Raw genomic sequence first — 22,827 nt, forward strand, 5'->3', positions numbered from 1 at the left:
TTCTTGCTGAAGCGGGGGGGCGGCCGGGTCTGGCAGGACAAGACAAACATCCAATCTTTTCATGCCCAGCGTGGTGGTGGTGGTGGTGGTGGTGGTGGTGGTGGTGGACTCACCGGGTTGGCACAGGTCCCGCTCAGTCCCGAGGACAGGGGCGAGTCCTTCTTGCGCACCAGCGGGTTGTTCTGAGCTTGGGTGAGCATCAGCGAGAAGGAGCGGCCGTGGTTGGCGGGGGCCGAGCGGCCGCGCTGGATGATCTGCTCCATGGACTTTGAGGGGGGGAAAGGAGGAGAAAATACAAGTCTACTTCTTGAAAAATGGCCGGTGAGAAACATTCTAAAGTCTTTCAGCAAGCAAATGTTGGAGTTGCGCAAGAATCCAAAGACCAGAACGACATCGGGCATCTGGACCTCGGTCTACTTGTGCCAACGTTAGCATGCTAACCTCTTTTGCAACTTTTAACCTAAAAATCACAGCTTTTGATACTTGCAAGTATGCTAACATCTCTTATATTAGCATGCTAATGTTGTATGCTACATTTTTAGCACATTTGATATGTTAACACCTAAAAATAGTGTATTTTAATATTTGACGCCATCTTTAAAGTTGTATAACTTTTCCTGTCATTAAGCTAACATTAGCATGCTAACCTCTTTTGCAACTTTCAACCTAAAAATCCCAGCTTTTGATACTTGCAAGTATGCTAACATCTCTTATGTTAGCATGCTAATGTTGCATGCTACATTTTTAGCACATTTGATATGTTAACACCTAAAAATAGTGTATTTTAATACTTGACGCCATCTTTAAAGTTGTATAACTTTTCCTGTCATTAAGCTAACATTAGCATGCTAACATCTTTTGCAAGAATTTTAGCTAATTTTGTATGTTTTAACCTAAAGATCACAGTTTTCGATACTTGCAGCCATCTTGCAAGTATGCTAACATCTCTTATGTTAGCATGCTAATGTTGTATGCTACATTTTTAGCACCACACCTAAAAATAGTGTATTTTAATACTTGTCGCCATCTTTAAAGTTGTATAACTTTTCCTGTCATTAAGCTAACATTAGCATGCTAACATCTTTTGCAAGAATTTTAGCTAATTTTGTATGTTTTAACCTAAAGATCACAGTTTTTGATACTTGCAGCCATCTTGCAAGTATGTTAACATCTCTTATGTTAGCATGCTAATGTTGTATGCTACATTTTTAGCACCACACCTAAAAATAGTGTATTTTAATACTTGTCGCCATCTTTAAAGTTGTATAACTTTTCCTGTCATTAAGCTAACATTAGCATGCTAACATCTTTTGCAAGAATTTTAGCTAATTTTGTATGTTTTAACCTAAAGATCACAGTTTTCGATACTTGCAGCCATCTTGCAAGTATGCTAACATCTCTTATGTTAGCATGCTAATGTTGTATGCTACATTTTTAGCACCACACCTAAAAATAGTGTATTTTAATACTTGTCGCCATCTTTAAAGTTGTATAACTTTTCCTGTCATTAAGCTAACATTAGCATGCTAACATCTTTTGCAAGAATTTTAGCTAATTTTGTGTGTTTTAACCTAAAGATCGCAGTTTTTGATACTTGCAGCCATCTTGCAAGCATGCCAACATCTCTTATATTTGCATGCTAATGTTTTATGCTAGATTTTTTTTTAGCTAATTGTATACGTTTACAGCTAAAAAATAGTGTATTTGAATACTTGATGCCATATTAAAAGTATTGTAACTTTTCCCATGTCATCAAGCTAACATTAGCATGCTGACATCTTTTGCAAGGTTTTTTAGTTATTTTCGTATGTTTTAACCTAAAATCATGTTTTTTAAAACCCTAGCGCCATCTTTGAAGTATGTTAACATCTCTTATATTATTAGCATGCCAATGTTTTATGCCAATTTTGTAGGTTTACACCAACAAATAGTGTATTTTGGTATTTACTCTTATCCGGTCAGTGCTAGCATGTTAATGTTTTATTCTTAGCTAATTTTCTATGTTTGAAACTAAAAATCATATTTTTCAAACTTGGCACCATCTTGGAAGTATGTTAACGTGTTTTATGCTAAGTTTTTAGCTCATTTTGTATTTCTATACCTAAAAATAGTACATTTTATATACTAAATACTAAAATGTCAATACTAACAATTAACGTACAAATTCCGTGTCAACAAAAGCTTTGGTAGTAAAGACACAAATTAATTTTCTGATATAATATTTTAGTCATAAAAATAGAGTTTTTTTAGGACACACTTGAATATCAGCACTTCTTTTTACACTTTAGGAAGTGCGGAGGTGTCGTCTTACCGTGCTTGTGTCGACGCCCCCTGTTGGTGACGTGCTGGCACTGCTCAGTCCTGCTGGTCTCTTGGCGCCTGCAGTCTGCATGAAACCACCTGAGTCAGCAGAGTCACACGTTAGTTTCACTCGGGCAGAAACTGAACGGGATCCATAATCCAGAACTTTATTATTGTACATGTTTGTGTATAATCATACTTTATTTATGTACATGTTTGTGTATAATCATACTTTATTTATGTACATGTTTGTGTATAATCATACTTTATTTATGTACATGTTTGTGTATAATCATACTTTATTTATGTACATGTTTGTGTATAATCATACTTTATTTATGTACATGTTTGTGTATAATCATACTTTATGATTGTACATGTTTGTGTATTATCATACTTTATTATTTTACATGTTTGTGTATAATCATACTTTATTTATGTACATGATTGTGTATAATCATACTTTATAATTGTACATGTTTTTGTATAATCATACTTTATTTATGTACATGTTTCTTACTCAACACATTCTGTCTTGGTGGTCCTTCTTACTCGACATATTCTGTCTCTGTGGTCCTTCTTACTCAACACATTCTGTCTTGGTGGTCCTTCTTACTCGACATATTCTGTCTCCGTCTCGGTGGTCCTTCTTACTCAACACATTCTGTCTCGGTGGTCCTTCTTACTCAACATATTCTGTCTCGGTGGTCCTTCTTACTCAACATATTCTGTCTCGGTGGTCCTTCTTACTCAACACATTCTGTCTCTGTGGTCCTTCTTACTCAACACATTCTGTCTTGGTGGTCCTTCTTACTCGACATATTCTGTCTCTGTGTCGGTGGTCCTTCTTACTCAACATATTCTGTCTCGGTGGTCCTTCTTACTCAACACATTCTGTCTCGGTGGTCCTTCTTACTCAACATATTCTGTCTCGGTGGTCCTTCTTACTCAACATATTCTGTCTCGGTGGTCCTTCTTACTCAACACATTCTGTCTCTGTGGTCCTTCTTACTCAACATATTCTGTCTCGGTGGTCCTTCTTACTCAACATATTCTGTCTCGGTGGTCCTTCTTACTCAACACATTCTGTTTCGGTGGTCCTTCTTACTCAACACATTCTGTCTCGGTGGTCCTTCTTACTCAACATATTCTGTCTCAGCGGTCCTTCTTACTCAACACATTCGGTCTTGGTGGTCCTTCTTACTCAACATATTCTGTCTCTGTGTCGGTGGTCCTTCTTACTCAACATATTCTGTGTCTGTGGTCCTTCTTACTCAACACATTCTGTCTTGGTGGTCCTTCTTACTCGACATATTCTGTCTCCGTCTCGGTGGTCCTTCTTACTCAACATATTCTGTCTCGGTGGTCCTTCTTACTCAACACATTCTGTCTCGGTGGTCCTTCTTACTCAACATATTCTGTCTCGGTGGTCCTTCTTACTCAACATATTCTGTCTCGGTGGTCCTTCTTACTCAACACATTCTGTCTCTGTGGTCCTTCTTACTCAACATATTCTGTCTCGGTGGTCCTTCTTACTCAACATATTCTGTCTCGGTGGTCCTTCTTACTCAACACATTCTGTTTCGGTGGTCCTTCTTACTCAACACATTCTGTCTCGGTGGTCCTTCTTACTCAACATATTCTGTCTCAGCGGTCCTTCTTACTCAACACATTCGGTCTTGGTGGTCCTTCTTACTCAACATATTCTGTCTCTGTGTCGGTGGTCCTTCTTACTCAACATATTCTGTGTCTGTGGTCCTTCTTACTCAACACATTCTGTCTTGGTGGTCCTTCTTACTCGACATATTCTGTCTCCGTCTCGGTGGTCCTTCTTACTCAACATATTCTGTCTCGGTGGTCCTTCTTACTCAACACATTCTGTCTCGGTGGTCCTTCTTACTCAACATATTCTGTCTCGGTGGTCCTTCTTACTCAACATATTCTGTCTCGGTGGTCCTTCTTACTCAACACATTCTGTCTCGGTGGTCCTTCTTACTCAACATATTCTGTCTCGGTGGTCCTTCTTACTCAACATATTCTGTCTCGGTGGTCCTTCTTACTCAACACATTCTGTCTCGGTGGTCCTTCTTACTCAACATATTCTGTCTCGGTGGTCCTTCTTACTCAACATATTCTGTCTCGGTGGTCCTTCTTACTCAACACATTCTGTCTCGGTGGTCCTTCTTACTCAACATATTCTGTCTCGGTGGTCCTTCTTACTCAACATATTCTGTCTCGGTGGTCCTTCTTACTCAACACATTCTGTCTCTGTGGTCCTTCTTACTCAACACATTCTGTCTCTGTGGTCCTTCTTACTCAACACATTCTGTCTCTGTGGTCCTTCTTACTCAACACATTCTGTCTTGGTGGTCCTTCTTACTCGACATATTCTGTCTCCGTGTCGGTGGTCCTTCTTACTCAACATATTCTGTCTCGGTGGTCCTTCTTACTCAACACATTCTGTCTCGGTGGTCCTTCTTACTCAACATATTCTGTCTCGGTGGTCCTTCTTACTCAACACATTCTGTCTCTGTGGTCCTTCTTACTCAACATATTCTGTCTCGGTGGTCCTTCTTACTCAACATATTCTGTCTCGGTGGTCCTTCTTACTCAACACATTCTGTCTCGGTGGTCCTTCTTACTCAACACATTCTGTCTCGGTGGTCCTTCTTACTCAACACATTCTGTCTCGGTGGTCCTTCTTACTCAACACATTCGGTCTTGGTGGTCCTTCTTACTCAACACATTCGGTCTTGGTTGTCCTTCTTACTCAACATATTCTGTCTCGGTGGTCCTTCTTACTCAACACATTCTGTCTCGGTGGTCCTTCTTACTCAACATATTCTGTCTCCGTGGTCCTTCTTACTGAACATATTCTGTCTCTGTGGTCCTTCTTACTCAACACATTCTGTCTTGGTGGTCCTTCTTACTCAACATATTCTGTCTCTGTCTCGGCGGTCCTTCTTACTCTACACATTCTGTCTCAGTGGTCCTTCTTACTCAACACATTCGGTCTTGGTGGTTCTTCTTACTCAACATATTCTGTCTCTGTGTCGGTGGTCCTTCTTACGCAACATATTCTGTCTCTGTGGTCCTTCTTACTCAACATTTATGTCATCCCAAAGAATTTGGGATTGACCAGTGACTTTTATTCCCTGAGAGGAAGACTGGTCCCATGAAACGGTGTATAAACATACTTTATTATTGTACATGTTTGTGTATAAACATACTTTATTATTGCACATGTTTGTGTATAATCATACTTTATTATTGTACATGTTTGTGTATAAACATACTTTATTATTGTACATGTTTGTGTATAATCATATTTTATTATTGTAAATGTTTGTGTATAAACATATTTTATTATTGTACATTTTTGCGTATAATCATAATTTATTATTGTACATGTTTGTGTATAAACATATTTTATTATTGTAAATTTTTGTGTATAAACATACTTTATTATTTTACATGTTTGTGTATAATCATACTTTATTATTGTACATGTTTGTGTATAATCATATTTTATTATTGTACATGTTTGTGTATAAACATATTTTATTATTGTACATGTTTGTGTATAAACATACTTTATTATTGTACATGTTTGTGTATAATCATATTTTATTATTGTACATGTTTGTGTATAATCATACTTTATTATTGTACATGTTTGTGTATAATCATATTTTATTATTGTACATTTTTGTGTATAATCATACTTTATTATTGTACATGTTTGTGTATAAAAATATTTTATTATTGTACATGTTTGTGTATAATCATACTTTATTATTGTACATGTTTGTGTATAAACATACTTTATTATTGTACATGTTTGTGTATAATCATATTTTATTATTGTACATGTTTGTGTATAATCATACTTTATTATTGTACATGTTTGTGTATAATCATATTTTATTATTGTACATTTTTGTGTATAATCATACTTTATTATTGTACATGTTTGTGTATAAACATATTTTATTATTGTACATTTTTGTGTATAATCATACTTTATTATTGTGCATTTTTGTGTATAATCATACTTTATTATTGTACATGTTTGTGTATAAACATATTTTATTATTGTACATTTTTGTGTATAATAATACTTTATTATTGTACATGTTTGTGTATAAACATATTTTATTATTGTACATTTTTGTGTATAATCATACTTTATTATTGTACATGTTTGTGTATAATCATATTTTATTATTGTACATGTTTGTGTATAATCATATTTTATTATTGTACATGTTTGTGTATAAACATACTTTATTATTGTACATGTTTGTGTATAATCATATTTCATTATTGTACATGTTTGTGTATAATCATACTTTATTATTGTACATGTTTGTGTATAATCATATTTTATTATTGTACATTTTTGTGTATAATCATACTTTATTATTGTACATGTTTGTGTATAAACATATTTTATTATTGTACATTTTTGTGTATAATCATACTTTATTATTGTACATGTTTGTGTATAAACATACTTTATTATTGTACATGTTTGTGTATAATCATATTTTATTATTGTACATGTTTGTGTATAATCATACTTTATTATTGTACATGTTTGTGTATAAACATATTTTATTATTGTACATTTGTGTATATAATCATACTTTATTATTGTACATGTTTGTGTATAAAAATATTTTATTATTGTACATTTTTGTGTATAATCATACTTTATTATTGAACATGTTTGTGTTTAAACATACTTTATTATTGTACATGTTTGTGTATAATCATATTTTATTATTGTACATGTTTGTGTATAATCATACTTTATTATTGTACATGTTTGTGTATAAACACATTTTATTATTGTACATTTTTGTGTATAATCATACTTTATTATTGTACATGTTTGTGTATAAACATATTTTATTATTGTACATTTTTGTGTATAATCATACTTTATTATTGTACATGTTTGTGTATAAACATACTTTATTATTGTACATGTTTGTGTATAATCATATTTTATTATTGTACATGTTTGTGTATAATCATACTTTATTATTGTACATGTTTTTGTATAAACATATTTTATTATTGTACATTTTTGTGTATAATCATACTTTATTATTGCACATGTTTGTGTATAAACATATTTTATTATTGTACATTTTTGTGTATAATCATACTTTATTATTGTAAATTTTTGTGTATAATCATATTTTATTATTGTACATTTTTGTGTATAATCATACTTTATTATTGTACATGTTTGTGTATAAACATATTTTATTATTGTAAATTTTTGTGTATAATCATACTTTATTATTTTACATGTTTGTGTATAATCCTACTTTATTATTGTACATGTTTGTGTATAATCATATTTTATTATTGTACATGTTTGTGTACAAACATACTTTATTATTGTACATGTTTGTTTATAATCATATTTTATTATTGTACATGTTTGTGTATAATCATATTTTATTATTGTACATTTTTTGTGTATAATCATACTTTATTATTGTACATGTTTGTGTATAAACATACTTTATTATTGTACATGTTTGTGTATAAACATACTTTATTATTGTACATGTTTGTGTATAATCATATTTTATTATTGTACATGTTTGTGTATAATCATACTTTATTATTGTACATGTTTGTGTATAAACATATTTTATTATTGTACATTTTTGTGCATAATCATACTTTATTATTGTACATGTTTGTGTATAAACATATTTTATTATTGTACATTTTTGTGTATAATCATACTTTATTATTTTACATGTTTGTGTATAATCCTACTTTATTATTGTACATGTTTGTGTATAATCATATTTTATTATTGTACATGTTTGTGTACAAACATACTTTATTATTGTACATGTTTGTTTATAATCATATTTTATTATTGTACATGTTTGTGTATAATCATATTTTATTATTGTACATTTTTTGTGTATAATCATACTTTATTATTGTACATGTTTGTGTATAAACATACTTTATTATTGTACATGTTTGTGTATAAACATACTTTATTATTGTACATGTTTGTGTATAATCATATTTTATTATTGTACATGTTTGTGTATAATCATACTTTATTATTGTACATGTTTGTGTATAAACATATTTTATTATTGTACATTTTTGTGTATAATCATACTTTATTATTGTACATGTTTGTGTATAAACATATTTTATTATTGTACATTTTTGTGTATAATCATACTTTATTATTGTACATTTTTGTGTATAATCATATTTTATTTTTGTACATTTTTGTGTATAATCATACTTTATTATTGTACATGTTTGTGTATAAACATATTTTATATAATCATACTTTATTATTGTACATAGTGTGTGAATCTACTTTACATGTAAGTGTGTAAGCCTACTTTGCATGTTAGTGTGTAAACCTACTTTACACGTTAGATGCATGCGTAAACCTACTTTACGTGCTAGTGTGTGAACCTACTTTACGTGTTAGTGTGAACCTACTTTACGTGCCAGTGTGTGAACCTACTTTACGTGCTAGTGAGTGAACCTACTTTATGTGTTAGTGTGAACCTACTTCATGTGCTAGTGTGTGAACCTACTTTACGTGCTAGTGTGAACCTACTTTACGTGCTAGTGTGTGAACCTACTTTACGTGCTAGTGTGTGAACCTACTTTGCGTGTGCGTGATGGGGTTGTATGTGAATTTGTTCATCCCAGAGTTTTCAGAGGGCGGTGATGCGTTCACTGTCGCGTGTCTTTCGGCCCTCAACGGTGGCGGTGATGCGTTCACTGTCGCGTGTCTTTCGGCCCTCAACGGTGGCGGTGATGCGTTCACTGTCGCGTGTCTTTCGGCCCTCAACGGTGGCGGTGATGCGTTCACTGTCACGTGTCTTTCGGCCCTCAGCGGTGGCGGTGATGCGTTCACTGTCACGTGTCTTTCGGCCCTCAACGGTGGCGGTGATGCGTTCACTGTCCCGTGTTTTTCGGCCCTCAACGGTGGCGGTGATGCGTTCACCGTCCCGTGTTTTTCGGCCCTCAACGGTGGCGACGATGAGTTCACCGTCCCGTGTTTTTCGGCCCTCAACGGTGGCGGTGATGCGTTCACCGTCACGTGTTTTTCAGTCTTCCCTGCAGTTTGGTCCAGCTGGAGTGCGAGCGTGCTCTGTTTGCTCCTCCTCTCACTGATCACCTGCGAGGACAGTGTGGTTAGCATCCTCCCGTCACCATGGCAACCCTGCGTACCTGGTAGAGTTTGTTGCGGTACTGCTCCACAGACAGCTGCACGTCATCGTCCAAGGGCAGCGTCACGTCGTGGCTGAAGGACGGCTCTTTGGCTGGATTGTGGAACCTCCAAACACAAGAAGAGTTGGACAAGCCGCCATCTTGCTGTGATGTGTGTGTGTGTGTGGTAGATGTGTGTGTGTGTGTGTGTGTGTGGTAGATGTGTGCGTGTGTGTGTGTGAGGTACCGAGCCACGTAAGGATGCTGCAGGGCCGTGTCTGCTGTCAGTCTCTTGTCAGGGTTGAAGACCAGCAGACTCTTCAGCAGGTCTACAGCATCTGGAGGCACTGAGGCCTGCAGGAGGTCCTCCAGAGGAACTTGTGGTCTCAAGAAGAAGAAGAGGAAGATGAAATACTCCTCATGGATTAGAGGTCAGACATCAGGGCTGTCCAAACTAATATAAATATATATATAGATATATATATATATATATATATTGTTGGAAGCAGATCAGAATCATATCCATATTTAAGTGTTACTTCTTTCTAAACTCCTATAGTCATATAAAGAATAGCTAGTATTCTTCCTTCTTTTGAGTCTCATAGTAAGGTGCGGCCTTCTAGATTGGAATGTGTCAGAGTAGAGATAACTCGGAGTAGTCTAAACAACGGGAGTGGGGGCGAGGGACAGAGGGAAGATCACAGGACTTCCGTGGGTTGAGAGAGACCGAACTAGACCGGGCGAGGGAACGCTGGTGTCCTAGATTGGTCTCACGTTTGTCCTCTAAGCTTGGAGAATAAACCACAAAATACCAACTACTGCCTGGTGATTGAATATAAACATCAGCTTATTGCCATAAAAATAATCTGGGAGAGACTAGCAATTTGAATTCCCCATTGGAGGAATGCTGGTCAACGCAACAATATATATATATATATACTGTATAAACACTTCAAAGTGCCATTCATGGTCATTGACCAGAGGTACTGGTGTTGTCCACAAGATGGCAACAAACCTGCAGCAATGATGCTGTCAGATGTTTGAAATGAAACCAAAAGGAACACGTGGGTTGTAGTTTGAAAATGTTCTTACTTCAGCAGCATCTTGCGAATGAAGGAGGAGCCAACCTCGGACTTGATGGACAGAACATCTGGAAGGAAGGAAGGAGGAGTTAAGAAGAGTGATGGAGGGTCAGACTGCACAGTGCAGGACTTCACCATCGGGACAGGGGTGAGGTATGGCCGTCATGATCTTCTCGATCTGGTTGATGGTGGAGGTCCCGGGGAACAAGGCCTTCCCCAGTAGCATCTCCCCCAGGATGCAGCCCAGACTCCACATGTCCACACCTTTGGTGTACCTTAGCACACACCCCCATCAGTCCTGGTCCACACTCTGACCTGTGGTCACATACCTGGTGGAGCCCAGCAGGATCTCAGGGGCTCGGTACCACCTGGTGGCCACGTACTCCGTCAGCGCCGGGTTGCTGCTGTCCTCTTGGAACTGGTTGAGGGACCGGGCCAGACCGAAGTCACACAGCTTGACCACACAGTCCGAGTCCACCAGCACGTTGGAAGGCTGAGGAGGTAGATGTTGGAGGACTGGAGGAACTTTTTCACCACACACACTGTCTCTCAGCTCATGAAATCATGTGGCGGACCACCATAAAATGATGCCGCAGACCACCATAAAATGATGTGGCGGACCACAATAAAATTATGTGGTGTGCCACCATAAAATGATGTGGCGGACCACCATAAAATGACGTGGTGTGCCACCATAAAATGATGTGGCGTGCCACCATAAAATGATGTGGCAGGCCACCATAAAATGATGTGGTGTGCCACCATAAAATGATGCCGCAGACCACCATAAAATGATGTGGTGGACCACAATAAAATGATGTGGTGTGCCACCATAAAATGATGTGGCGGACCACCATAAAATGATGTGGCGGACCACAATAAAATGATGCAGCAGACCACAACAAAATGATGTGGCGGACCACAATAAAATGATGTGGCAGGCCACCATAAAATGATGTGGTGTGCCACCATAAAATGATGTGGCGGACCACCATAACATGATGTGGCGTGCCACAATAAAATGATGTGGCGGACCACCATAAAATGATGTGGCAGACCACCATAAAATTATGTGGCAGACCACAATAAAATTATGCGGCAGACCACCATAAAATGATGTGGCGGACCACCCTAAAATTATGCCGCGGACCACAACAAAATTATGTGGCAGACCACCATAAAATGATGTGGCGGACCACCATAAAATTATGCCGCGGACCACCATAAAATAATGTGGCGGACCACCATGAAATGATGTAGCAGGCCACCATAAAATGATTTGGTGTGCCACAATAAAATAACGTGGCGGACCACCATAAAATGATGTGGCGTGCCACCATAAAATGATGTGGCGGACCACCATAAAATGATGTGGCAGACCACCATAAAATGATGCGGCGGACCACCATAAAATGATGCAGCAGACCACAACAAAATGATGTGGCGGACCACCATAAAATGATGTGGCAGGCCACGATAAAATGATGTGGCAGACCACAATAAAATTATGCAGCAGACCACCATAAAATGATGTGGCGGACCACCATAAAATTATGCCGCGGACCACAACAAAATGATGTGGCGTGCCACCATAAAATGATGTGGCGGACCACCATAAAATGATGTGGCAGACCACCATAAAATGATGTGGCGGACCACCATAAAATGATGTGGCGTGCCACCATAAAATGATGTGGCGGACCACCATAAAATGATGTGGCAGACCACCATAAAATGATGTGGCAGACCACAATAAAATTATGCGGCAGACCACCATAAAATTATGTGGCGGACCACCATAAAATTATGCCGCGGACCACAACAAAATGATGTGGTGGACCACCATAAAATTATGCCGCGGACCACCATAAAATAATGTGGCGGACCACCATAAAATGATGCCGCAGACCACCATAAAATGATGTGGCAGACCAACATAAAATGATGTGGCAGACCACCATAAAATGATGTGGCGGACCACCATAAAATGATGTGGCGGACCACCTTAAAATTATGTGGCGGACCACCATAAAATTATGTGGCGGACCACCATAAAATTATGTGGCAGACCACCATAAAATGATGTGGCAGACCACCATAAAATGATGCGGCAGACCACAATAAAATGATGTGGCAGACCACCATAAAATGACATGGCAGACCACCATAAAATGATGCGGCAGACCACAATAAAATGATGTGGCAGACCACCATAAAATGACATGGCAGACCACCATAAAATGATGTGGCAGACCACCATAAAATGACATGGCAGACCACCATAAAATGATGTGGCAGACCACAATAAAATGACGTGGCAGACCGCCATAAAATGATGCCGCAGACCACAATAAAATATGGCAGGCCACATGAAATAAAGTGGCAGACCACCATAAAATTATGTGGCAGACCACAATAAAATGATGTGGTGGACCACAATAAAATTATGTGGCAGGTCACCTGAAATGATGCAGCGGGCCACCATAAAATGATGTGGTGGACCACAATAAAATGACGTGGTGGACCACAATAAAATTATGTGGCAGGTCACCTGAAATGATGCAGCAGGCCACAATAAAATGACGTGGTGGGCCACAATAAAATGATGTGGTGGACCACAGTAAAATTATGTGGCAGGTCACCTGAAATGATGCAGCGGGCCACCATAAAATGACGTGGTGGACCACAATAAAATGACGTGGTGGACCACAATAAAATTATGTGGCAGGTCACCTGAAATGATGCAGCAGGCCACGATAAAATGATGTGGCGGACCACAATAAAATATGTCAGGCCACATGAAATGATACGGCGGTTCAGACTTGTCCCCCCGATCTTTTGAGTTTGTGACTAAAAGAAATGGCTGCAAACATGGCCGACCAGTGGAGTGAGGAACATGTGCAGAGGTTTAGGTCTGTGCCTCAAAGACAGAGGTGTGGCACAGGTGTAGTGTCGTCATGGCAACAGAGGTGTGTGTGTTGCTACCTTGTGGTCACGGTGGATGACGTTGCCAGAGTGCAGGTACTTGACAGCCTTGAGCAGCTGATACATGACGTAGCGTTTGTGGATGTCCTTCAGCAGCGTTCCTTTCTTGATCACCGCGTGCAGGTCGCTGTCTGCAACACACATACAGGTATCACCTTGGCATCGTCCTCCTGTATCGCTGCCGATACTCACCCATGTATTCAAAGATCAGGTAGATGTCTTTGTCGTTCTGCGCTCGCACCACGTTCTGAAGTTTGATGACGTTGGGGTGATCTCCAAACTCCTGCACACAACACTTGGTGAAGAGCTGCCACATAGTGAGCCTACAACAACACTTGGTGAAGAGCTGCCACATAGTGAGCCTACAACAACACTTGGTGAAGAGCTGCCACATAGTGAGCCTACAACAACACTTGGTGAAGAGCTGCCACATGGTGAGCCTACAACAACACTTGGTGAAAGACAGGCAGCTGCCAGATAGTGAGCCCACAACAACACTTGGTGAAGAGCTGCCACATAGTGAGCCCACAATAACACTTGGTGAAGAGCTGCCAGATAGTGAGCCCACAACAACACTTGGTGAAGATCTGCCAGATAGTGAGCCCACAACAACACTAGGTGATGAGCTGCCAGATAGTGAGCCCACAACAACACTTGGTGAAAGACAGGCAGCTGCCAGATAGTGAGCCCACAACAACACTTGGTGAAGAGCTGCCAGATAGTGAGCCCACAACAACACTTGGTGAAGATCTGCCAGATAGTGAGCCCACAACAACACTAGGCGATGAGCTGCCAGATAGTGAGCCCACAACAACACCAGGCGATGAGCTGCCAGATAGTGAGCCCACAACAACACCAGGCGATGAGCTGCCAGATAGTGAGCCCACAACAACACTTGAAGAGCTGCCACATAGTGAGCCCACAACAACACTTGGTGAAGAGCTGCCACATAGTGAGCCCACAACAACACTTGGTGAAGAGCTGCCAGATAGTGAGCCCGATCTGCCAGATAGTGAGCCCACAACAACACTAGGTGATGAGCTGCCAGATAGTGAGCCCACAACAACACTTGGTGAAAGACAGGCAGCTGCCAGATAGTGAGCCCACAACAACACTTGGTGAAGAGCTGCCAGATAGTGAGCCCACAACAACACTTGGTGAAGATCTGCCAGATAGTGAGCCCACAACAACACTAGGTGATGAGCTGCCAGATAGTGAGCCCACAACAACACTAGGTGATGAGCTGCCAGATAGTGAGCCCACAACAACACTTGATGAAAGACAGGCAGCTGCCAGATAGTGAGCCCACAACAACACTTGATGAAAGAAAGGCAGCTGCCAGATAGTGAGCCCACAACAACACTTGGTGAAGAGCTGCCAGATAGTGAGCCCACAACAACACTTGGTGAAGATCTGCCGGATAGTGAGCCCACAACAACACTAGGCGATGAGCTGCCAGATAGTGAGCCCACAACAACACCAGGCGATGAGCTGCCAGATAGTGAGCCCACAACAACACCAGGCGATGAGCTGCCAGATAGTGAGCCCACAACAACACTTGGTGAAGAGCTGCCACATAGTGAGCCCACAACAACACTTGGTGAAGAGCTGCCACATAGTGAGCCCACAACAACACTTGGTGAAGAGCTGCCACATAGTGAGCCCACAACAACACTTGAAGAGCTGCCAGATAGTGAGCCCACAACAACACTTGGTGAAGAGCTGCCACATAGTGAGCCTACAACAACACTTGGTGAAGAGCTGCCACATGGTGAGCCTACAACAACACTTGGTGAAAGACAGGCAGCTGCCAGATAGTAAGCCCACAACAACACTTGGTGAAGAGCTGCCACATAGTGAGCCCACAATAACACTTGGTGAAGAGCTGCCAGATAGTGAGCCCACAACAACACTTGGTGAAGATCTGCCAGATAGTGAGCCCACAACAACACTAGGTGATGAGCTGCCAGATAGTGAGCCCACAACAACACTTGGTGAAAGACAGGCAGCTGCCAGATAGTGAGCCCACAACAACACTTGGTGAAGAGCTGCCAGATAGTGAGCCCACAACAACACTTGGCGAAGATCTGCCAGATAGTGAGCCCACAACAACACTTGGCGAAGATCTGCCAGATAGTGAGCCCACAACAACACTAGGCGATGAGCTGCCAGATAGTGAGCCCACAACAACACTAGGTGATGAGCTGCCAGATAGTGAGCCCACAACAACACTAGGTGATGAGTTGCCAGATAGTGAGCCCACAACAACACTTGGTGAAGAGCTGCCACATAGTGAGCCCACAACAACACTTGATGAAAGACAGGCAGCTGTCAGATAGTGAGCCCACAACAACACTTGATGAAAGAAAGGCAGCTGCCAGATAGTGAGCCCACAACAACACTTGGTGAAGAGCTGCCAGATAGTGAGCCCACAACAACACTTGATGAAAGACAGGCAGCTGCCAGATAGTGAGCCTACAACAACACTTGGTGAAGAGCTGCCAGATAGTGAGCCCACAACAACACTTGATGAAAGACAGGCAGCTGCCAGATAGTGAGCCCGCAACAACACTTGGTGAAAGACAGGCAGCTGCCAGATAGTGAGCCCACAGGCAAGAAGACTTGAAGAATAGAAAAAAAAGGCTTGAATTTTCTCTCGCCAGGTTTACCTGCAGGAACATGACTTCTCTGAAGGTCCGCTGGAAAAAGAAAAAGGATTGAAGATGTGATGATTGACACTTTCCTTCATTTGTCTCACCTGAGCATCAGTCTTGTTCCTGAAGGCATCAAAGATCTTCTTCACAGCCACGACCTCACCTGTCTGCCTGTCCACCGCCTTCCACACGATACCATACGCCTGCAGCACACAGTGATACCACCTGTCACTCATCTGACCATACGCCTGCAGCACATAGTGATACCACCTGTCACTCATCTGACCATACGCCTGCAGCACATAGTGATACCACCTGTCACTCGTGTGACCATACGCCTGCAGGACATAGTGATACCACCTGTCACTCATCTGACCATACGCCTGCGGCACATAGTGATACCACCTGTCACTCATCTGACCATACGCCTGCGGCACATAGTGATACCTCCTGTCACTCATCTGACCATACGCCTGCAGCACACAGTGATACCACCTGTCACTCATCTGACCATACGCCTGCAGCACATAGTGATACCACCTGTCACTCATGTGACCCACCATGGTCTCATACATTAGGGCTGGCCCCAGCAAAACACATGTATGGATGATACCAGCTCACATGTCAAATGTGTGATATCATGTGCGATACAAGCAGTCTTGTAGCGTGTTTACTTGTGTGTGATATCATGTGCGATACAAGCAGTCTTGTAGCGTGTTTACTTGTGTGTGATATCATGTGCGATACAAGCAGTCCTGCCTCGTGTTTACTTGTGTGTGATATCATGTGCGATAAAAGCAATCTTGCAGAATGTTCACTTGAGTGTGATATCATGTGCGATACAAGCAGTCTTGTAGCGTGTTTACTTGTGTGTGATACCATGTGCGATACAAGCAGTCTTGTAGCGTGTTTACTTGTGTGTGATATCATGTGCGATACAAGCAGTCCTGCCTCGTGTTTACTCGTGTGTGATATCATGTGCGATACAAGCAGTCCTGCAGAATGTTCACTTGAGCATGATATCATGTGCAATACAAGCAGTCTTGTAGTGTGTTTACTTGTGTGTGATATCATGTGCGATACAAGCAGTCTTGTAGCGTGTTTACTTGTGTGTGATATCATGTGCGATACAAGCAGTCTTGTAGCGTGTTTACTTTTGTGTGATATCATGTGCGATACAAGCAGTCTTGTAGCGTGTTTACTTGTGTGTGATACCATGTGCGATACAAGCAGTCTTGTAGCGTGTTTACTTTAGTGTGATAGCATGTGCGATACAAGCAGTCTTGTAGCGTGTTTACTTGTGTGTGATATCATGTGCGATACAAGCAGTCCTGCCTCGTGTTTACTCGTGTGTGATATCATGTGCGATACAAGCAGTCCTGCAGAATGTTCACTTGAGCATGATATCATGTGCAATACAAGCAGTCTTGTAGCGTGTTTACTTGTGTGCGATATCATGTGCGATACAAGCAGTCTTGTAGCGTGTTTACTTGTGTGTGAGATCATGTGCGATACAAGCAGTCTTGTAGCGTGTTTACTTGAGCGTGATATCATGTGCGATACAAGCAGTCCTGCAGAATGTTCACTTGAGCATGATATCATGTGCAATACAAGCAGTCTTGTAGCGTGTTTACTTGTGTGCGATATCATGTGCGATACAAGCAGTCTTGTAGCGTGTTTACTTGTGTGTGATATCATGTGCGATACAAGCAGTCTTGTAGCGTGTTTACTTGTGTGTGATATCATGTGCGATACAAGCAGTCTTGTAGCGTGTTTACTTGAGCGTGATATCATGTGCGATACAAGCAGTCTTGTAGCGTGTTTACTTGTGTGTGATATCATGTGCGATACAAGCAGTCTTGTAGCGTGTTTACTTGTGTGTGATATCATGTGCGATACAAGCAGTCTTGTAGCGTGTTTACTTGTGTGTGATATCATGTGCGATACAAGCAGTCTTGTAGCGTGTTTACTTGAGCGTGATATCATGTGCGATACAAGCAGTCCTGCAGAGTGTTTACTGGACAGACAGTCAACATGTAAATGTCCTCCAATGAACACACAATTTCTTCTACTTTACTAAAGTCATTTACCAAAAAGGTAGAAATGCTAGACTATAGCCTACTAAAAGGTAGCAGCTACACAACAGCCGAGCACACAATAGCACACCAGCTAGACATAGGTAATAGTCATTGAACAACATTGCAGTGTTTGTCAATACAAACAAGTATCAAATAATAATAGTTCCATATTACTTACACAAGCAGTGTTTCCAAGGCAGAAGCGTATTAGAAGGTATCCAGTAACAAACGTGTCCGCATCATTCAACGTACTGCGTCGTGAACTTAACTTCATGAACTATTGTGACCACTAATATAACAATCACCACTCCACTTCGACTTAAAGACAGCATAAGTCCACTCCAGGCGGTTATTATTAAAATAAGTTAGTGTTTTTCATAGTGAGCATTCTTCTCTATTTCACTCCATCAAACCTTTTTTTCTTTCTTGTTATTTTTCTCAACACCCCCGCATTGTTTACCTGTATCGCACCTTTTTTGTAAGGGGCACCGAAAGTTGGCAGACCCATCAGCGATCCCGTTCTGTCTCCCTGTAATGTTTGATCATGTTCTGTCTCCCTGTAACGTTTTATCCTGTTCTGTCTCCCTATAATATTTCATCCTGTTCTGTTTCATCCTGTTCTGTCACCCTGTTCTGTTTCATCCTGTTCTGTCTCCCTATATTGTTTCATCCTGTTCTGTCTCCCTGTAATGTTTCAGCCTGTTCTGTCTCCCTGTAATGTTTCATCCTGTTCTGTCTCCCTGTAACGCTTTATCCTGTTCTGTCTCCCTGTAATGTTTCATCCTGTTGTGTTTCATCCTGTTCTGTCTCCCTGTTCTGTTTCATCCTGTGCTGTCTCCCTGTTCTGTTTCATCCTGTTCTGTCTCCCTGTAATGTGTCACCCTGTTCTGTCTCCCTGTAATGTTTCGTCCTGTTCTGTCTCCCTGTAATGTGTCATCCTGTTCTGTCTCCCTGTAATGTTGGATCCTGTTCTGTCTCCCTGTAATGTTTCATCCTGTTCTGTTTCATCCTGTTCTGTCTCCCTGTTCTGTTTCATCCTGTTCTGTCTCCCTGTAATGTGTCACCCTGTTCTGTCTCCCTGTAATGTTGGATCCTGTTCTGTCTCCCTGTAATGTTTGATCCTGTTCTGTCTCCCTGTAATGTTGGATCCTGTTCTGTCTCCCTGTAATGTTTTGTCCTGTTCTGTCTCCCTGTAATGTGTCATCCTGTTCTGTCTCCCTGTAATGTTGGATCCTGTTCTGTCTCCCTGTAATGTGTCATCCTGTTCTGTCTCCCTGTAATGTTGGACCCTGTTCTGTCTCCCTATAATGTTTGATCCTGTTCTGTCTCCCTGTAATGTTGGATCCTGTTCTGTCTCCCTGTAATGTTTAATCCTGTTCTGTCTCCCTGTAATGTTTGATCCTGTTCTGTCTCCCTGTAATGTTTGATCCTGTTCTGTCTCCCTGTTCTGTTTCATCCTGTTCTGTCTCCCTGTAATGTTTCATCCTGTTCTGTCTCCCTGTAATGTTTCATCCTGTTCTGTCTCCCTGTTCTGTTTCATCCTGTTCTGTCTCCCTGTAATGTTTCATCCTGTTCTGTCTCCCTGTAATGTTTCATCCTGTTCTGTCTCCCTGTTCTGTTTCATCCGGTTCTGTCTCCCTGTAATGTTTCATCCTGTTCTGTCTCCCTGTTCTGTTTCATCCTGTTCTGTCTCCCTGTAATGTTTCATCCTGTTCTGTCTCCCTGTAATGTTTCATCCTGTTCTGAATGGGATTGTGCTGAAAATTGTAATTCCCCCTCTGGGACAAATACAGAATTTGTGATTGTGATAATTGATCACTAAATGACCATATTGCTGTGTATGAACTATAAAAGTGTCCAAAAGCAGACGTGTCATTGAGAGCTGTCAGACTCCTCCCTCCCAGGTGTCAAACTCCTCCCTCCCAGGTGTCAGACTCCTCCCTCCCAGGTGTCAGACTCCTCCCTCCCAGGTGTCAAACTCCTCCCTCCCAGGTGTCAAACTCCTCCCTCCCAGGTGTCAGACTCCTCCCTCCCAGGTGTCAGACTCCTCCCTCCCAGGTGTCAAACTCCTCCCTCCCAGGTGTCAGACTCCTCCCTCCCAGGTGTCAGACTCCTCCCTCCCAGGTGTCAGACTCCTCCCTCCCAGGTGTCAAACTCCTCCCTCCCAGGTGTCAGACTCCTCCCTCCCAGGTGTCAAACTCCTCCCTCCCAGGTAATTCCCCTCAGGTGAGTCTGCACTCACTTTTAGGACACACGTCAAACAGCTGTTCACAGGCCCCGCCCCCACCCCCTCGCCTGTTAGCCAATAGGATGGAAGAATGTGTCACTAAGAGCAAGTGGAAAGAAACATGGCTGCAGTGACCACGAGTAATAATAACACTACGTAGTACTTCATACAGTTTGTCCTTCCAACAATAATAAAGCAGCGGGAATACTTCAAGTGAACGTCAAGAGGATAAAAAATACATTTATAAGCGAAAGAGGACGATGATGCATTCATGGCCAGCTTGGACAAATGTAGACTAAGTTACTCACCCCTTTGCGCGAGAAAGAGGACGATGATGCATTCATGGTCAGCTTGGACAAAAGTAGACTAAGTTACTCACCCCTTTGCCGAGTCGTTTCTTGATGTCATATTTCACGGAGATGTGCTCCTCCACTTCAGGCACGCCCGCACATTTCAAACTTTTGCTCATCTTCCACACTTCCGCCTCGAATCCTTCTCTCCTTTTTGCGGTGCTGCCGCTTCAAAGCTTCTCAACCGGTGACCGCAAAGTGGTCAGCGCTAACCGGGATTTAAACCTAGCTGGGAGGTTATTAATGCGTCTTTTCCCGCGCCATTACTAACTGTTCGTCTTGTTCATTACGGACTATGTGTGTGTTGTTCACTACTGACTATGTGTGTTGTTCACTACTAGCTGTGTGTGTTGTTCACTACTAGCTGTGTGTGTTGTTCACTACTAGCTGTGTGTGTTGTTCACTACTAGCTGTGTGTGTGTTGTTCACTACTAGCTGTGTGTGTGTTGTTCACTACTAGCTGTGTGTGTTGTTCACTACTAGCTGTGTGTGTTGTTCACTACTAGCTGTGTGTGTTGTTCACTACTAGCTGTGTGTGTGTTGTTCACTACTAGCTGTGTGTGTTGTTCACTACTAGCTGTGTGTTGTTCACTACTAGCTGTGTGTGTTGTTCACTACTAGCTGTGTGTGTTGTTGTGTCTTGCGTCAAAGTGTTGCGAGTCAAGCGGTTTTGTTTCCAGTTAAATGAAAGCCAACACGGAGGACGACGAAGAAGAAGCAGCTAGGTGGCGCCATCTCACTTCCGGAAGTAAAGCGACAATAATAGAAGGTTTTTCTAGAGAAACGCTCTTCATGTTGTTCCCCGCCGACACTTGGCACCACGTCGCCGAGGCGTTTACCGACCAGACGAACCGGAGTTGTGTCGTTCCTTGTCGTCCTGGAAACGGCACCGCTGCGTGTCTCTTAAAGGGCCAGCAGCACACTGCACCGGCACTTCCGGTTACGTCACGTGGAAGCTGTTGTCATGGTGATTGGCGCAGCGTACACAGCGCAGACGTCGGATGAATGTTCTTCTGAGAGTGATACTGTTCTTCTAAGAGTGATACTGTTCTTCTAAGAGTGATACTGTTCTTCTAAGAGTGATAATGTTCTTCTAAGAGTGATACTGTTCTTCTAAGAGTGATAATGTTCTTCTAAGAGTGCTAAGTTGTAAGAGTGATAAGTTCTTCTAAGAGTGATAATGTTCTTCTAAGAGTGCTAAGTTGTAAGAGTGATAATGTTCTTCTAAGAGTGATACTGTTCTTCTAAGAGTGATAATGTTCTTCTAAGAGTGCTAAGTTGTAAGAGTGATAAGTTCTTCTAAGAGTGATAATGTTCTTCTAAGAGTGCTAAGTTGTAAGAGTGATAATGTTCTTCTAAGAGTGATAATGTTCTTTTAAGAGTGATAAAGTTATTCTAAGAGTGATACTGTTCTTCTAAGAGTGATAAGTTTTAAGAGTGCTAATGTTCTTCTAAGAGTGATAAAGTTCTTCTAAGAGTGATACTGTTCTTCTAAGAGTGATAATGTTCTTCTAAGAGTGATACTGTTCTTCTAAGAGTGATAATGTTCTTCTAAGAGTGATACTGTTCTTCTAAGAGTGATACTGTACGTTCTAAGAGTGATAATGTTCTTCTAAGAGTGATACTGTACGTTCTTCTAAGAGTGATACTGTACGTTCTTCTAAGAGTGATAATGTTCTTCTAAGAGTGATACTGTTCTTCTAAGAGTGATAATGTTCTAAGAGTGATACTGTTCTTCTTCTAAGAGTGATAAGTTCTAAGAGTGATAAGTTCTTCTAAAACACACTAATTAGCAGACATGAATCAGATTGCATTTTCTTGAAAAAAAAAAAGAAAAAAGAAATAAAAAAGATTACACACATATATGCAAATAGATTTGCTACAACAATACTTCCTGTTACATTTCTACCAGAGTGAGTGACA

General features: G+C 41.0%; 1 protein-coding gene across 2 annotated transcripts in view; it reads right to left on the reverse strand.

Annotated features, from left to right (window-relative positions):
• The window catches only part of LOC133650070 (mitogen-activated protein kinase 15-like), a 22,160-nt gene extending 359 nt beyond the window's left edge, over positions 1 to 21,801 (reverse strand). Inside the window, exons 1-14 of one of the 2 annotated variants that reach the window (XM_062046871.1) lie at positions 20,934 to 21,061; positions 16,354 to 16,452; positions 16,265 to 16,294; positions 13,788 to 13,878; positions 13,596 to 13,726; positions 10,940 to 11,103; positions 10,746 to 10,885; positions 10,621 to 10,678; positions 9,776 to 9,913; positions 9,550 to 9,655; positions 8,980 to 9,496; positions 2,312 to 2,400; positions 114 to 266; positions 1 to 29 (exon numbers count right to left, since the gene is read on the reverse strand). The exon at positions 1 to 29 is cut by the window's left edge and continues 356 nt beyond it. In XM_062046871.1, coding sequence (XP_061902855.1) covers positions 1 to 29; positions 114 to 266; positions 2,312 to 2,400; positions 8,980 to 9,496; positions 9,550 to 9,655; positions 9,776 to 9,913; positions 10,621 to 10,678; positions 10,746 to 10,885; positions 10,940 to 11,103; positions 13,596 to 13,726; positions 13,788 to 13,878; positions 16,265 to 16,294; positions 16,354 to 16,452; positions 20,934 to 21,023 — 1,835 coding nt within the window. In that variant the 5' untranslated portion in view covers positions 21,024 to 21,061. Of the gene's footprint in view, positions 30 to 113; positions 267 to 2,311; positions 2,401 to 8,979; positions 9,497 to 9,549; positions 9,656 to 9,775; positions 9,914 to 10,620; positions 10,679 to 10,745; positions 10,886 to 10,939; positions 11,104 to 13,595; positions 13,727 to 13,787; positions 13,879 to 16,264; positions 16,295 to 16,353; positions 16,453 to 20,933 lie in introns of both variants that reach the window. The other variant, XM_062046870.1, reaches the window with a different exon arrangement.
• Between the last annotated feature and the right edge of the window lie 1,026 nt (positions 21,802 to 22,827).

This window comes from Entelurus aequoreus, linkage group LG05 (assembly GCF_033978785.1).
Source record: "Entelurus aequoreus isolate RoL-2023_Sb linkage group LG05, RoL_Eaeq_v1.1, whole genome shotgun sequence".
NCBI classification, from domain to species: Eukaryota; Metazoa; Chordata; class Actinopteri; order Syngnathiformes; family Syngnathidae; genus Entelurus; species Entelurus aequoreus.